A 17723-nucleotide genomic window follows, 5' to 3' on the forward strand; every position below is an offset into this window, starting at 1 on the left:
TCTGTGGGCGGGACTTAGTATCACCTCTGGGCCTTAAGCTCCGTCATTATCCCGAGCGGATTGTTTGTTGTCAAAATGGAGTTCTTACTTGGAAATCCGTACAGCACTCCCGTGGGCCAATGTATAGGTACGTTCGCCTTGAAATTATGTATCAGAGATGTGATACGTTCTCCACCGTACATCATTTGAACGTGGGCAGACATTGGTGTATTGCTACTTAGGGTTTACGGTACGAAAATAGCGAGCTAGCAAGCATCATCGCAGCAGACGTCATCTACTTGGAATTAGCTTTTCGGCTAATGTTAGCCAGAGCTAACCTCATTTAGTCCGCTATAAGCTCAAGTGCGTTAACTGCATGTCACTCTCCATGTATGTAGACAAATGCACTTCTCAAGGAAATGAAATGACAGGGAATGACGTGGTTAGTGACATGGCTCAAAGTGTCTGGCAGAGCCTCAGCCAAGTTCAATATGTCCTTAGTTCCCTGAACAATAGTTGACCACTCTGCTCGGTCAGCCGGGTTGGTTTTCGTTTTAAGGCTGTGTGCTGCGGTGCTGCAGAGGAGAAGAGAGGCATGTGGTCCACCACATCCCTTTGGTGTGGCTGGTGTGGTTGTATTCATCTTTGCATTTTGACAGTTGTCCTCAAGGCTTCTCTGCGCGTTTATCACGACAGAATAATATAAATGATGAGATGCGTTTGGTCTGATAATGTGAAATTGTAGTTTGGGTGCAACAATTTACTTTTATTTTTTGTTGTTGTTGTTTACATATCAGTTTAATTAAAATGTAATTAGGCTCATTGATGAGAAACTCTCTAGATTGCCTGAATATCACCCACCCCAGTGCACTTTGTAACAACAACATCATTACTCTTCTGTCTCTTTTTAAATTCCTCATCTTGGGTTATCATAGATCCTTTCCTATTGACTTAACTTAGTCTTTGCTCGACTATAATAACATGCACTCTCTTTATTTGTATAACAGTGTTGAATTGATTTCCAACGCCAGTGTTTACACAGTTGTGTAAATGACCCGAAATAATTTTAAGCGGCATTTCCTGTTTAATTCCTGTTTAGTCACGTCCCTGCAGAACAGATGTGGAACAAACATTCATTTGTCACAATGTTGATCTGTGTTTACCTTCACAGAAGCAGTCAGTACTGCTCTTTTATAAATAAGGAGCCTGTCTATGTCGATGACACACTTTCTCATGTTGTTCCCTAATCTGTTTTTCAGTCCCTCAATGATAGAAAGTAGATAACCATGCGGTGCTTTAAACAAGCTTCTGGATAGAACGTTTGGAGGACGGATGTCCATGGGAGTTGGCGAGCCTTTGAATTGTCCACCGGCCTTTTGTGAGTGTTGTCCTTCACCCGCTGGTCCGCTGCTTTGTGCCACGTCATTCACACCGGCCCTCCGCTACCGACTGTGAGCGTCGACTCAAGCGTTTTGTTTCTATAGACTTACTAGGCCACATCCATGGGTTTGTTGTAGGCAGCACTTCTCGGGTTTCACAGAGATGTGCTGTATCTCCTGCTTGATCTCTGCGGTCGAGTTGCTGCACTGAGTTGTACAGCCGGGCTATCTGTTTGGCTGTTGCGGTGGTATTGTACACCACAGCAGCAGCAGGGCGAAGGATCAGCTTACCTGAAACATTCAGAGAGAGATCGACAGAACGGATGCTGAGGGATGCTAGAGAGGAACTTTGTAGAGCTGTTTCATGTCCTTCAGTGACTGAGAAGGCGGTGGAGGGGTTTAGAGGTGGTGAATGAGTTTTCTTGTCTCCTCTTCATTGCAGTCCGTCAGTCAGTGAGTGGTATTTGCAATGCATTAGTTCATTAATTTCTTCCACTATTTGACCGGACAAAGTTCCACTGAGTGCTGGTTAATACTGTGTCTCGGGAGTTCTGTACATCACCAGAGGCGACCAGCCATTGTCAAACTGCTGCTATCGCTGAGGCACGTAGTGAAGGAATAAATGAGCAAAGACAGAAGACAAATTGAAAATGTTTAAGTCTAAAAAAAAAAAGGACCGAAACGTGTCGAGGTGGGGCCAGGACGGGGGAAAGATTTGTGGCTTTGTTGTCGGTGGATGGCACAGCCTGCCACCGTTAAAGCCATGTGATCGACTGGCTTCACTGGTTGATTCCCAGGACCGGGGGGGTGGTGTAAGACACAACACCATGAATGAATGAATGCACTCGGAGGACATTTAACTTCATTAGCAAGGCTCCGATTGTTCACCATCCTTCCCAGCTCATTTCACATGGAGAGATTAGTTTTCTCTTCCCTCCTCTGCCACCTCGTGCTCTGACCTGACAATCCATTAAGGAGATTACATGGGATGTCCCAGCGGCACTAGCTGCTTTAGTCCCCCAGACGTATGCTTTATGTGCAGACTTGAACACAAGACAAGAAAAGAAACGTGTATAAGTGTGTTTGTAGGTGGGAACTCTGGGTTCTTGCCCAGTCTGTGACAAGTTGATTGGAGCTGGGAGATGGAGCATGAATAAGTCATGGCTGCCTGGCTTGTTCAATGTTGGGCCTCCCAAAAGGAAGGCACACGGCCCAGTGAGAGGCTCTTGGCCTGGGCATGACAGCCTGCTCGGGGGGCCTCTGGGCTTCAGGGGGAGAGAAGTTCCTCCCGTCCAAGCTCAAGAAGCGTCTAATGAGAATCCATCGAGTGTCAGTCACGGGAACTCGGCCACAGCTCAGATGACGAGCGGTCCTGATAGATATCAGCTTTCACTGACATGATGGATGGATTCGGGGGATAAGGAGGAGACAGAGCGAGGAAACGCAGCGATGACTGCGCTGCCAGTTCATCCCTGTAGCTCCTCACGGTCTGGATCGCATTATTTCCTGGTTGTTGCCAAAATGATAATAAATCGGGTGGAGTTTAAAAAGCCTCCGTGGCTTTGCTTTTTCAGCTGATATAAGAGTTATGAACACACAGCCAGCTCTCTAGCTGACTGTTGAGCAACAGGTGGTGAACGATATTTTATTTCATGAGTGTTTTCTTGACAAAGCCAGAACAACGTACATCCAAGCAAAACCCAAAAACACGTCTTCTTCATCATCTTCATGCTGTGAGTGAAGGGATGCTGCATGAGCACAGTATTTTCTGAAGGATTTGTTTTTTCAAAGTTAGAGCAGTTTGTTCATTTTCACGAGAGATTTCTGTATTTCTATTTTGCCCACTAGTTTGAAGTGGGCGTGTCTCTTGTCAGTAAAAGGTGACGTCACGTACCGCGCACCAATCAGAATTCAGCAACACCTGTCTGATGACGGGTAGTGGGTTGTTTGGTCGCTTTCAATCAAATCGGATCAAACTCCATCCACACAGTCCTACAGGAGCAGATTAGTGTTGAAGACTAATAAATTACCTCTTGACAGGTTTTTATTTAATTTACTTAAACTGTTGCTTGTTTAGTTATATACATGTTGTATAATGTTACAGGGAAAAAGGATTCAAAACCAAGATTATAGGGGCTTTTATGAAAGAAGACATTAGAGAAAGAGACATTGCTCACTGACTTGCTTACACAACAGTTTTCACTTTTCGATGTTATGTAAACCATGCGTGGCTTTAATTGGTGTGCATCGACTTCAGCACAGGCGACAGCCGAGCCCGACCGAGATCCAGCTTCATGCTTACTAGCGAGACAGCTGGCGGGGCGTAAACCGTGGATGAGGTCTAAAAACAAAAAATGTACTTCAGTGCCGGTCGCCCTCAAGTTTTTGTCGTTGAGAAGCCAAGATTTATTCATCACTTATTAATCAGATAAAACTAAAACTCAACCATCTGCAGGCGGTCGTGTATATTATTGTCTGCATTTTAAGTGACATTATGTCGGGTTGTTAACAGGTCTGTGTGAAAAGCCACCAGCGTCCTGTCTCACAACACATGTTACTGTAAATCAAATAAAAACTGATGTTTTCTTCATTTGTGTGTTGTTGTGTAGATTAATCTACAGTGAAGACTATAATGACGTAAACTCAGGGCTCTATGTTTACATTTACTTCTAGGGGCACCCTTCAATGAAACACAAAATAGAGGTGCTGACAACATTATAGGGAACTGTTTTAAATACAATAATATAATAGTCTGTTTTTGTGTGTTTTCCTCCAGAGAGGGCCACAGATGGAGGCCTACAGAACGAGGACTGGACCCTCAACATCGAGATCTGCGATATCATAAACGAGACAGAAGAGGGGTGAGTTCATCATTGTTGGGTTATAATTTGCTTCATCAGCACTTTGTAGGAAAATACCTCTGGTCCCCGAACTGTTCAGTCATTGTTTGGTCCCACTGGCTGACTGAGTGACTCTCCGGCTACCACTGTGCTTCACCAGCAGACACCGCACCACAGACGGCCTGTTGTTCTCTGTAGGTGTCACTGACTGAATGAACCCATTAAGCCTGCTGCAGTAACGCTGGTATACGACACAATGTAGATTTTGCATCTTAAGTCGGACCATAAGCTACAACAAAAACGCATGCATGTACTGGTTTGCATTTTTCGCTGCTCCTATCAGTATTGAAAATAATTATGCATCGTAGAACAAGTTTTTGGTTCACCTACAGTAAGGCATTTTAATGTTTTGTAACCCTAAATAAATATAATCGTCAAGGGATCCCGGCCAATATCGACGTTATGCACAGAGCTTTTTTTTTTTTTTTTTTTTCTTTTTTTTTTTTTATCATGAGGAATAATGGAATCTGTCTTTTTCCATTTTCCCTCAACACTTTCCCTTTTCTCCCCTGCTTTTCAAATTCTTCATGCCTACACACACTCATTGTCTTGGCATGCAACATGGGTCCCTCTCTGTCACACTCAGACACACGCACACACACGCACACACACGGAGGGAGTTCAGCTTCACAGAACTTCTTGTCTTAAAGACGTTACACAGTGTCTGGTTAGCTCTCGGAGTTAAACCGGAGGTTCTGCAAGTAAAAATGACTTTTTTAAGAACATATGGTGTCTTAACACGTGCTACTGGGTTAAGGAAGATATAATAAAACGGATGCACCATCCAAAAACAATTAACACTGAATCAGAAACACACACACACAGCTCCTCGCGTCCTCGCTGTTCGAGGACGCTATCAGACTTTGCGCGCCATCTTTATCCATTTCTGTCTACTTCAGCTCCCTCGTTAAAAAGCATATTCCAAAGCTCATGAAGGAGCTTATTTCGCCTCATCTGCAGTGAAGAGATTGGCAGTGTGAGGCAGAGAGCCAACCTCAAGTCTTATCACATGGACCGCTTTGAACTTGCCTTTGGGAGAAAACAGTCACTCAGAAAGAAGAGAGGGAAACAGATGGCGTGACAGCACTTCTTTGTCTCAGTCAAACCGCTATGCCGACAGACCGACTGGCATCTGTTATTGTGGCACGGAAAATAATTCATTCCAACAAAGTCGAAGATGTTATGCCTACTCTCAGCTGGGGCGCTTCATCCAGCTGTGTCTCCGCTGCTGTTTTTCCCCTCCAGGCCGAAAGACGCCACGCGGGCGCTGAAGAAGAGACTCGGGGGCAACAAGAACTACAGAGAAGTGATGCTGGCGCTGACGGTGAGGAGTTAAACTGGCATCGCATTCACCAGAACAAGTTGTTGTTGCTTTTCAGTGTGTAGGGCACATTAAAGGATTTCACCTGGCATAAAACTTGACCCCTCCTTCATGTTATTCACAGCAGCCATGCCTTCTGAGCTGGTAGCTCTGCTAATTAACTGTGTGTGTGTGTGTGTGTGTGTGAGAGAGAGATGAAAGCACTCCTGCCATGCTTCTGTCTCCGTTTAATCTTCTTCTCCCTCCCTGCAGGTTTTGGAGACATGTGTGAAGAACTGCGGCCACAGGTTTCACGTCCAGGTGGCCAACAGAGACTTCATCGATGGTGTGTTGGTCAAAATCATCTCCCCGAAAACCAATCCTCCAACCATCGTACAAGACAAAGTGCTGTCGCTTATACAGGTATTGGGGCTTTTTCTGCTAACGGACTATTTGTTTTTTTTACGTTTATTGTAAGTCACAATGTTGTGCGTGTGTGGCAGGCCTGGGCTGATGCCTTCAGGAGTTGCCCCGATCTAACCGGTGTGGTCCACATCTATGAGGAACTGAAGAGGAAAGGCATTGAGTTCCCGATGGCCGACCTGGATGCATTGTCTCCCATCCACACACCGCAGAGGGTGAGAAGAAAGAAACGCAGTATAAACGCATATGTATATTCACAACACGATGTCCTTAGGGGTATTTTTTTTTCTTCCAGGGTACAGCAGAGGTGGACCCCGCCATGATCAAGTACCTACCGGCCGCACCCGCCGCCGGGACCCCTAAACCTGCCCCGACCCCGATCCCGACCCTGGCCCTGACCCCTGCATCTATCACGCAGGCCTCCCTCGTGCCCAGCCCCATCACAGCTACCCCTGAACAGGTGAGAGGCTTCAACAGCAACCTATGACCCCCAAAAATGTACTTTCTGCGGCACTATTTAATTTCACCAGAGTCCGTCAATACAGCAGATTTATCCAGAGTTTAGCAATTAAACTGTGAAGTGCGTAGATTAAAGCGGATTACAAGATTTCAACTGGACATCGTGACCAACTCAATCGACCGCCTTCGAGAACATCTGCAGCACTGCTGGTACCGAACGTGTCCACATGACCTCTGACCTGCTGTGCTTTCAGATCGCCCGGCTGCGCAGTGAGCTGGACGTAGTGAGAGGAAACACCAAAGTCATGTCAGAAATGCTGACCGAGATGGTCCCCGGGCAGGAAGACGCCTCTGACCTAGAACTGCTTCAGGTGAGAGGCGCATGAATGAGGTCTACTGTATTCTAACCAATGATGTCATGACTCAACATTTTTCATCAAAGTTAACTATTACGGAAATAAATCTGACTGGATTTTGAGTTGAACATGAAGGTGAAATCCAAATTTAGAAGACGATTTTGAGCAAGCAAATTTGTTCGGTTTTCTCAAGCTGTATTAATGAATATGGGCTCATGTAAGCTAATTAACTATAAGAGTTCCCAACACACTAAAATGTGTTAATTCTGAAAGCTTTCCAACATGGCACGTCAACTGTAAAGTGTTGTAATTATGTTCACCCACCAGGGGGCGTAGTGCCTTTAGTTTTTAGTGGAAACAGTCGTGAAAGTCCAGCAGAGTTTAATCTCCTAAAGGCAAAGCCACTCCGGTATTTGTGTCAGTTTTAAGGACCTGGCCCAGCTGTAATTGTCAGGTGCAATTTTTTTTTTTTTTTTTTACACATTTGAGCAAATATTTCTATCTTGCTCAAAATGAAATGCCTTTAAAAAAATATTACATTATATTTATCGTACAGTTAATTTCCCCATATTTAGATGTATAGTGTGGATGTGTCTGACAAAACGATTTGATCCTCTATAGTTAATCTATTGATCAATCTCTGCAGGAGCTGAACAGAACGTGCAGGGCTATGCAGCAGAGAGTGGTCGAGCTCATCTCACGGGTCTCCAACGAGGAAGTGACCGAGGAGCTGCTACACGTCAACGACGACCTCAACAACATCTTCCTCCGATATGAGAGGTACGGTCGATCAGAATTTATGTTTAAAGCACAACAAGGGCTTCAGAATAGGGTCCAAGTGTGCGCAGTAATGTAACAGAACCAGCCCAATGTGTGAGATCAAGGCTGGGTCCAGTATGTTAGATGAATAAATATTTGGTTCTTACTAGAACTAGAACCTAAATTCATGCTTTTAAATAGGAGGCTCCAGCTGTAATTATACCCAAATTTGTCAATGAAAAATAAATTTTTTTCGAGAAAGCTTGCTCAACACCGATTGAACACAATTTGTTTTGGCAATTTCAAACGCCACAAAGTTCCAGAGCTCGTGTGAAGACTCGGTCCTTTTAAACATTCCGCGCCTTCAAAACTGGTAAAATGTCTCTTTCATGAGGGTTCTGGAGATGAAAGACGTGTAAGCATCTGAACCCCACAAAGTGGAAAAACACTCAAAGGGTTTTGTTTCTGCTCACAGGTACGAGAGGTACAGGTCGGGTAGAGCCGCGCAGAACAACGGGGTGAGTACCATCAACACACAGTCTGTGTTCAAAGAGCAGAAATCAAACGCACAAAGGCTCTCTTAGGATCGCCTGTTTTTCTTTTTAGCATGTTTGTCCAATATCAACGACGCTGTGAGGGATGCTTCAGACAAATCTGTCCACATAGCCATTTTAATACGTGAATGATTTATTCCTATTAGTGATGGCGTACACAATCCACAGCAGCATTAACACTTCATGCAAGTCGATTGCATTCTTTTAGCTTCATCAAAACTGGAAGAGCAAAGCAGAACACGTCCCAATCTGCTATTCAGAGTGTGCGTTTGCCAGCGTCAGTGAGTTGCCAGAAGGGTCGGGGGCATCTCTCGCTACGTCTCGCATTTTGTGTTCGCATTCTGTTGATCTTTCTGTGTGCTCTTGTCTGTTTGTGTTGTGGCCAGCTGATGGAGGCAAGTATGGTGCCCAGTACCAGGTTCAATCCTTGCCAATGTGCCGGGGATGAACAGAGTGATGAATGTTTAACGCGTCTGCTGTATGGAGCTAAAGCTTAGACCCATCGGTAGCACTGTGTGAAACCAGACACTAAATGTCCTCCCCTTCCCTTCCGTCTTGACGTCTTGTGCAGATGTTTAGGCAACAAACCTCTGTACTGTTCCTGTGCCTCCGACCCACAACTACTCACCCTCAATGTTGTCTCAAATTGTGTAACTAGTCAATCCTGTAGCATTTCAGTAGATGCAATGTATTCTCTCTGTATAAAGCAAACACTCAGTAATGTCATTTTCCTCAATGTGCTTTCTTCATCTCAATTTTCTGCTTGAACTGAATTGTTGACGGCCATCTTTTTTCCTCTCTGTGCTCCCTTTTCAGATGTTGAATGAGGCCACAGAGGACAACCTGATAGACCTGGGCCCAGGCTCCCCTGCTGTGGTCTCGCCCAGGATCAGCTGTAGCCCTGCGTCCAAATCCACCGCTGGGGCCGCCGCCTCCCCGGGCCCTAACCCCACCACGGCCTCTCTTTCGTCTGCACTAGCTAGTATTGGTAAGAACAAAAAAATGGCATCCAGTCTATTACACACATACACTCTCTCACCAGAGCTATACCATCCCTCCTCCCTCCTCCCTCAGTCCCTGCAGACCTGGCATTTAGCTGCATTTAGCTGTTCTGTCCTGAGTCTTTCTTCATAATCCTCCATCTCTGCTTTCTCCGTCCTCTCCTCGCTCCTCCCCCTTTTCTGCTCTCCTCTCTCGCGTTCCCTCTCCAAGATGTAGCTTCAGACAGCGTGAGCGGGACCCTGTCCTCTCTGCCCGGCCGCAACCCGGATGACTTTGACATGTTCGCCCAGACCAGGACCACCTCTTTGGCGGAGCAGCGCAAAAAGTAGGTTCAAGATTTCCTTTTGCTTCTGGGGCAGCCCGGATCCTCTCATGTTTTTATTCAGGGTGTCATTCTTTTAAATTGAATGGCTTTTCATCACCACCTTTTATATCTAATCTAAAATATACCCATGTGCACTTTGTGTGATGAAGTTTAAACTTTTTGATGGGACCCCTTAACTTGCTTATCGTGAATTATTACCTCGTGCATTTGCTAAAATGGCTTTGGAATAACTCCAGTGTATGGATGTTGATCTGGTATTTTCTCTTCCAACAACTTGTTGCCTTCAGCTGTTAAATTGAACATTAAGGTGGAGCAATAAAAGTGATGAAGTAAGGGCAAGGCGCACAAGTTTCCCATTTGAGAATAATGCGTAAAGTGATATTTTATCATCCTTGCTGCGTCACTTTATTGTCGATTTAGTCGATTTACTTTTCCTTCTCCAGTGCTTTGGATTTGTTCCTGTTCTTGATGAATGCTGCAAAATTGCAAAAAGGGTATTTTGGGGAATCCGGTGTCGCAGCAGTTTTTTGCCACATAACAGCAACGTCCCTGCTGGCCAGAGAGCATTGTTGCATTTCATTTTCCTCTCTCTGTCTTTCTCCACTGTGCTGCGTCATGAAGGCAAAATGACCAAGAATAATATAATAACTCCGACCATTGTTCCTGTTCTTTAAAAAAATCTCACCTAATGTTGGTATTTGACCAGATATTCATGGAAATAAAATGCATTATAATCTGAGTATGAACTGTTTTACTGTGTTTTTAAAAAAATGATCTTAACTGTGCTGTTTATGTTTTGTGCGCAGTGTAAAGTACGAGGACCCTCAGGCTCTGGGTAGCCTGGCCTCGGCTTTGGATGTGAGACAACAGAACACAGGAGGGGTGAGTACACTGATGCATGTAGAGTGACGCAGCGTTCACCCACATATGGAGCGTGGGTGTTGGTGTTATTTCCATGGCTGATGAGCCTTTCCTGTACCAGTCTGTCCTCGGTCTCTCCCTGCATGTGATACTGTTCTACAGTCCGCTGCGGTGCTACTTGAACTTTGATCAAACAAAAGGCCGTCGGGTTGCTATTGCTGAATAGCTAAAATAAATATCTTGCAACGTGGTAACTGTTCAAGCGTTAAGCGTGCCGCTAAGGGAGCACTCAAAAGATTATTTAAACATAAGTTCTAGCTGTTTTGTCTTTACTTAAATAAAAAAAAAATTGATTTTTTTAAACTTTTCAAACCAGATATCAGTGCTTTTTCTGTTCAGTTAAATATAAAGAGAACTCCACCCCAATCGCTTTGTACACAAAATCAAACTTCCTCCTGTCTGAGCACACATTGCAATATATTTGCATGGCTGCATATGTACACAGACGATTCTGAACTGCCGCACACACACACACACACACACACACACAGTGGTGATTGCGCATACCATCTCTTTTTTTTAAGTCACGTCAGGTGCCCTATGCCTCGCACAGTGCTTTTACTTTACCTTTTTATTTTCCTCATTTTCATCTTTATGGAATCAACCTTCTCACCTCTTTTTCTCCCCTTTTTTTAAATGACAGTCTCCTCTTGCATATTTGACTCCTCCCCCTGTCTCTCTCTCTCTGCACTGTGTGCTCTGCTGTGGTGGGGCCTGCTACCTTTCTTCTCTTGTGTAAGGTGTTGTTCTGTTGTTGATTCAGCCGAGTGTAAAAGGGGATGATAACCCAGCAGATCAGGAGCTGCCCATAGACAGCTGGCTTATTACCCAAGGAATGGTGAGGACTCCATCCTCAGTGTGTCCTCCTACCCCATCCCCGCCCCCCTCCCCCATGTCCACCGTCACCCCTGCTCTCAACCTCCCACGGCATCATCCATAACCCTCATGAGCTGCTCTCATTTTTTTAGCCTCATCTCATTGCTCTGTCCTGGAAGGCCCGTACCAGGAAACCATTACCAAAGCTTTTCCACCGGAGTACATCCAACCTCCATGTCGGTACAGATGTTGCACTCTAGCGTTGGGCAATATGATGATACCTTTTAAAGGGATAGTTTGGATCTTTTGAAGTGGGGGTTGTTTGAGGTACTTATCCGTAGTCGGTAGACTGCGGTTGGCACGCGCCCAGTTTTGAGAAACCGACACAGGATTCGGTAAAGTCACACACTAACAGAACCTCGTACAACCCCGCTTCAAAATATCCAAATGATCCTTTTAAGACGTTAGCAGTTTGTCGACCATCGCTGACTTTGCCGACCTGCTTCTGCTGAGGTAGCCATCGCTTTAATATCTGCTTTATTGGTTGTTTTAGGTCATGCAGGCATCTTGCAAATCAATAATGCGTAATGAAGCAAGCTTTATTAGTTCAGTATTAAGTATTTAATTCATTGGATTAACCAAAAACATACGTTCTCCAGTATTTTATTGATGCAACCAGTTTATTTATTTTAATTTCCAGAAAACAATATTTATTGCTGCAGTGATATAAAGTTACTTGTATAATAGTATAGGGTATTATCAATATTGCCCACCTTCATTGCACTCCACCGGCACTAAACCCATTACTGATGCGTTCCTCTTTGACGCCGCCCCTTTATAGACGGGTTAATGAGCTTGACGGGTCACCGGGGAGCTTCCATCAGCCCGATTCATCTCCTAACGGTCACACACTAACACAGCAGGGAAGTACAGATACTTCTGCTACACAGCACGGCTAAATCAACAATGGTGAACATTGTTAAAGTGCTGATAGCACATCGCCCAAGCAAAGGGATGGTTGATTTGCTGTGTAGTGGAGAGTATTTGTCAGCTGTCCTCTTAACTGTCTTTGGATCTTAAATAACACACGAGATGTAACTAACATCTCACCCTAACCAGAAATAGATCAACTAACATATGGATCAGTAGTTGTAATATTAACACTAACATATTAAGTTAATATTATGACTGAATATTTGAGTATAACGGATTACACTTTGGACTTTTATGAGTGTTGATAAGAGAAGACTTCTTATTGCACACTTTTCTACAGCATTTTCTCTCCTGTTCACACAGCTGCGTGTGTTGTTTTCTTCCTGTGAATGCCTTTCACTGCCCTGGCCTTTAATTTAATGAAGCTCCTTCATTGCGTTAACTGTTATCTCACGAGGAAACCCCACCCGTGTTCTTGTCGTCGACAGCAGGGTCTCAGCAAAAAGGTTTTTGTTTTCTCCATTCAAGTTTGATATCAGTTCGACGTCAAATGTGGACTTGGACTTCATCGCAGGGAAAAGGATGTGGAAGAAGTATTGTGTGTAAACATAAAGCTAGCTAGCAACTTTAGCCATTTCCCAGAATGCTGCTCATCCGGCAAATAACGCAACAAACTTTCCTCGCAGTCCTGATTCACCGCGATCTTTTGGTGTCCAAACGCACGCCCTCCACTTTGACGCGGCGTCATCACATCATCAGTCACTCCACGCCATGCAGCGCTCGTGTGTATGTGTGTGTGTGTGTGTGTGTGTGTGCGCGCTAGCTCCATGTATGTGTATGCCGTGGGATTGCCCCCGCCTCTCGACGGTCCCTGTGCTTTCAGCTTTTCCCAGCCAATCAAGCTCTTAATCACGTTCAAGCGATTTGCTGATTAACTAATGATGTGGAATAATTAACACTGCTGTGTGACATTAGTCGGCAGCTGTTAAGCCATGTCAGCACTACAGAACTAATGAGAACAATACACAACCTGGGAACTCCTGAACCCATTGAAGACAGCTGAGCTGAAACAATACGAGCACAGACTTGAGAGGGGTCGAGTGTGTCTTTTGAGCAAATCTTCTTTTTGTTCTCATTAATCATCTTCCTCTCCAAGCCTTTGGTGACTCCTATTCTTGTGATTTTTTTTTTTTTTTTGTGTGTGTGTTATAATTTTTCTTTTTGTTGTCGGGGTTGGGTGTCTTCCCGTTGTGTGGCTTTGGTGCTGCCCCTTGGTTTGTCCATGGCTTTGCTCCGTAGATCCCCGTATCGCAGTCCTCTGTCATGGATGACATAGAGGAGTGGCTCTGTGCTGACGTGGTGAGACTTCTTTACCTTGATTTATATCCTTTTCTCTTCTTTCTCTCTCTCTCCCTTCTCCCCTCGGTTTGGTTCTGTTTTTCTTCGATGGCGCATTTCACCCGTTTCACCCGTTGACTTTAGTTTCCTTTCACATCGCATCCTTTCATTCACTGTAAACTAATGTATTTCCACCAATGGCTTCCATATAACACTTTGGGGTTTGCCTTACGAATGCTAACATAGTGCTAATGGTGGTCACGTTAAGATGGGTTCCTTAACATGTGCATGTGGAGGCTGTGGAGTCCGGCTCAAGAAGGTTCCTTGTTCTCGTCACCTGTGGAAAAAGTGTGGACGGATGAATGATTGACGGATTCTTCGTGAACGACTTTGAATGGAACTTGTGTGATGCTTTTGAGTATCAACTTAATGTGTTGCTGACTGTCCTGTCCACTATTATTCCTCTCTTTTGAAACAAAGACGACTCCATTAATGATGCCAGTGTGTGTACATTATCTTCTGACTTGTTTTCTCAATAGAAAGGGGATGCTGCCGAGGACGGGGTGACCAGTGAAGGTACAGACCGATCACGGCTGCATATGCTCCACTCGCTCTAACGTGTGTGAAGCCTTGTTGATATTTCATCTGTTTCTCTCAGAGTTTGACAAGTTCCTGGAGGAGCGAGCGAAGGCACCGGACTCTCTGCCGTCTCCCCCCGGCGCTCACCCCGCTCACCCCGCTCGTGCCGCTGGTGGCTCCCACAAGAAGGCTGAACGGACGGAGGATGCCCTCTTTGCCTTGTAGACTCTTCTCGGAGAACCTCGGGTCGCTCTCCAGGGGCATCTAAAGGTCCTCACCCCGAAATGATTCCTCCCTAACAGTCCCTCCGGGTCCCATTTCGTCGCTGACTGGCAGTGGTGTAGCAAGTGATCTCCACCTCCTTGTCGTTCTCTTGCCACGCTGTTGCTTTAACATGTTTACTGCGCACGACTGTGTTGCGTTTCTACTATATATATGGATGTATTAATCTGTCAGCGAGGGATGTACTACTCGCAGCTCTGCATCTCATTTGTAACGCACCACCAAAGAAAGACGAGCTAACTAGTTTGATGTGGTTTGAAAATGTGGTATATTACTGCGAGGTCAATGGGAAAAGATTCACTTGCAGGTCAGTGCTTTGAGTCAGTATGAAAGCATACAATTAGGATTACATTGTGTTTGACTACATTCAGCTAATTGCTAATTTATGCATTTATTGTTTTAATGGTTTGTTCTGTACTATGTACTAGCGCTGTGGTTCTGGTCCAGCCATGCTTTTCTCCACAAAATACTCCAGTTAGAGCTCGAGTCTTGCTTTTAATACTGAGATATGTGTGGAATGGAAACAGGCTTTATGACCCAATTTGCCTGAAGCAGCGGGGACAAAAGGCTTATTGTTGGCAGGCTAATTCTGCTAATAGCTAAATGTATAACAGCTACTCTTGATGAGTGTACGCCCGCATTCCTTTAACCAAAGGGAATATAAAAAAAACAAAAATCTGAAAAGGCACTAGTTAGGATTCTTTATGCGTTTCAAATGGCTAAGGGGAAGGAACGTGCCCGTGGAATATTTCCCGTGAGTCTTTTCAGTCCTCTGAAAAGCTACAACAAATTAGCCGCCCTTGGAACAATTGCAAACACTTTAAGCCATTCCAAAGAACGTTGAGGCTTTAATGACCGGCCAGTATTGAGTTTTTCCTTCCCCTGCTATATTGATGTTTGTGCACTTTGAAGCAAAAACAAGTCTGTATTTATTTATTTTTTTTTCCCTTTTGCGTTTACAAGATGCTTAATATTTTTCTAGGGGATGGGAAATGGTCATTAGATTGACTTCATTTTGCACTTAACTTTTGTCACTGTGTTATTGCAGGGCTTGTTCACAAATAAGAGGATTGATGGACAGTTAAACTTTTAAAAAATAACACGCTCATGCAAGACAGAATATGGCATTTAAAGGATCAGCATGACTTAGCGCTGGCACCATAATCAACTAACAGACAAAAAGTAAAGCTTAGAATAATGCACTGTGTTAATATAGGTGCATCTTCACTTACTCTCAACTATGTAATCTATATACCTCAAAATACATGAATTCTAGTTTCTGTATCTGGTTAAACATATTTAGACTCATAGTAACATCCAGAGGGCAGAGAGGTTCATGTATCGTTTGATTCCCTGATTGCATTTTCATAGTTCATGTTTAAAAAAAAAAGAAAAAAAAAAAAAGGAACCCTTTTTATCATTTATCTTTTTTGTGGTTGAGGCTGAAACACTTTCTTTGATTTGTGCAGTCAAAGCCATACTTTCATTCTTGATGTTTTCATTCTGTTGTGATTCATCTGCTCCTGTTGCAGCTGCTGCCAAGCATTTCTGTGATTGGCTGATTTCAACAAAGTGGCTCTGATTGTAGTTTGTCTTTGAGGCAAAAAGCAATCCTGTCTCCATTCCAGCTCTTTAGCTTTCTTTCTTCTTTTTTTTTTTTAGCTCTGGTTTGTTTTAACGTTGAAGATTGTTTTAGTCCATTTAAGACCAAAAGCCTTGTCAATCAAGGCATCCCAAGATGTAAAAGCCTAACTTGTGCATTACGTGTCGTCAGTATAGACCTTCCACTAAAGGGGAATATTCATGATTTGTTATACTTTAACATAATTGCAACTTTGTGTCTGCGTAATCATTATGATTGAATATATAAATGTATTTTAGTTTTGGAAAGTTAATGATTAATGAGCTTTAACTTTTTTTTTTTTTTTGAATGCTGTATGGTTGCATATGGTTTAATATGGTTGCCACGTAACTGAGATAATAGCGTTAAATTTACAATCAACCATTGTGTTCACTTTAATAACAAAATGTACGATGGAGGCTGAACAAAGGATTACTAAAGATGTAACGGGAGATCCTTAAAAAGGGAACTTGAGTAATTTTCTGTTTGTATGTTACGTATCTCTGGATCTGTAACAGTGTATTGTGTTACTCGCTTTTATGAAGCTTAAGTCCTGATTGCAACATGCTATCTCAAAAATGGTTATTGAATGTCTTAATACTGAAGAAGCAGAACATTGAGCAGATGTTTGGTGGACATGGAAGAGAGGCTTGTTTTCTGTCGGTGGGTGTCCCATGTCTGTGTGGCTGTGCAGTCTTCTGCCGTTACTAATGGTCAGATTTTTGTTTGACCTGCTGCACGTGTATATATAACTGCCCAATAAAACACTAGCAATGTGTGACCTCTACCTCACAACTGTTTGTGGTTATTTTACAATTAAGGGGCCGTGTGACAATCTCTCACTTCTTCTTCTTCATGTGTACATGCTGATGCAACCCATTCGCAATCTTGCACTGGTCACATGATGAGGCTCTCACCCACCCCCCCATGTGTGGGTTCATGGACATTTCATCCACTCTGCTCAACAAATCTTAACACATAGTTTTTATATATACGTTTGCTTCCTTTGGTTGCCTGTGGGGCGCCACTGGCAGTGAGCAAGTGAATAAGACATGCGTGTTTATACAAACTAACCCCATCACCAACAATACTAGGTTTGCTGACTGGCTGTTAATATTACAACAATGTTGCAGTGCTACTCTAGTTTACTGACCTGATTTCCCACCATGCTTTTGTGGGGTTCCCCCTTTGCGTTCATTTGACAGTGTTCACATCTTCGTTTTAATTTAAATGTAAATAAAGCATCCATTCCTTGCCAATTGTTTACATTATTAATAATGTATGTGTATTTTTTACTGGAAGACGCCATACTTTGCAGACTAAATTAGATATATAACTGTACTGAGGGGTATAGAGTTGGTATTTATTATCCATTTCTTTGGTCAAAAAATTACAATTTAACCTCATATTTTATTCTGTAAGGTCACCTGTGTCTCTCCAGGTCACTTCCCTGCTGCTACTATTCTAAGATAGAAACACATGATGTAATCACTAAACCCAGAGTTGTGACGTCAGATCACCCCACTCGGCTCCTGAGCATCCCATTGGTCGATTTTCCTGGTTCTACAGGAGGAGCTGCTGCTTCGAGTCAAACAAACTTGTCTGTCATCAGCTCACGCCCCCTCGGCTCTCATTGGCTGTTGGGGGCAAACCCATAAACACATCCATGCTGTTTCCCCCACAATACACAGTTTAGTGAAACATATATGCCTGATATTAATACGTATGTACAGAACTGGGATTACTAGCACGGGTTGATTTATTATATATAAAACACATTACATTCATACATCGTAG

General features: G+C 43.7%; 1 protein-coding gene across 5 annotated transcripts; it reads left to right on the forward strand.

The window, feature by feature from the left end:
* The first annotated feature begins 9 nt into the window (after positions 1-9).
* On the forward strand, positions 10-16713 carry tom1l2a (target of myb1 like 2 membrane trafficking protein a). 5 transcript variants are annotated; one of them, XM_076086074.1, is made up of 16 exons: positions 10-127; positions 4135-4219; positions 5504-5582; positions 5832-5981; positions 6062-6196; positions 6277-6441; positions 6695-6811; positions 7443-7576; positions 8031-8073; positions 8926-9097; positions 9322-9436; positions 10243-10318; positions 11121-11195; positions 13406-13465; positions 13984-14020; positions 14103-16713. In XM_076086074.1, exons 1-16 carry the CDS (start codon positions 76-78, stop codon positions 14246-14248), a joined length of 1641 nt encoding a protein of 546 aa, XP_075942189.1. In that variant the 5' UTR covers positions 10-75; the 3' UTR covers positions 14249-16713. The 5 variants fall into 5 exon arrangements, 4 of the variants coding, with proteins under 4 accessions (XP_075942189.1, XP_075942186.1, XP_075942187.1 ...); XM_076086071.1 differs by lacking the exon at positions 11121-11195; XR_012952891.1 differs by lacking the exons at positions 13984-14020; positions 14103-16713 and having other exon boundaries at positions 11098-11195; positions 11326-13545.
* The last annotated feature ends 1010 nt before the right edge of the window (positions 16714-17723 follow it).

The sequence above is a fragment of the Anarhichas minor genome, unplaced genomic scaffold, assembly GCF_050575085.1.
Source record: "Anarhichas minor isolate MPS153535 unplaced genomic scaffold, ASM5057508v1 ptg000007l, whole genome shotgun sequence".
NCBI classification, from domain to species: domain Eukaryota; kingdom Metazoa; phylum Chordata; class Actinopteri; order Perciformes; family Anarhichadidae; genus Anarhichas; species Anarhichas minor.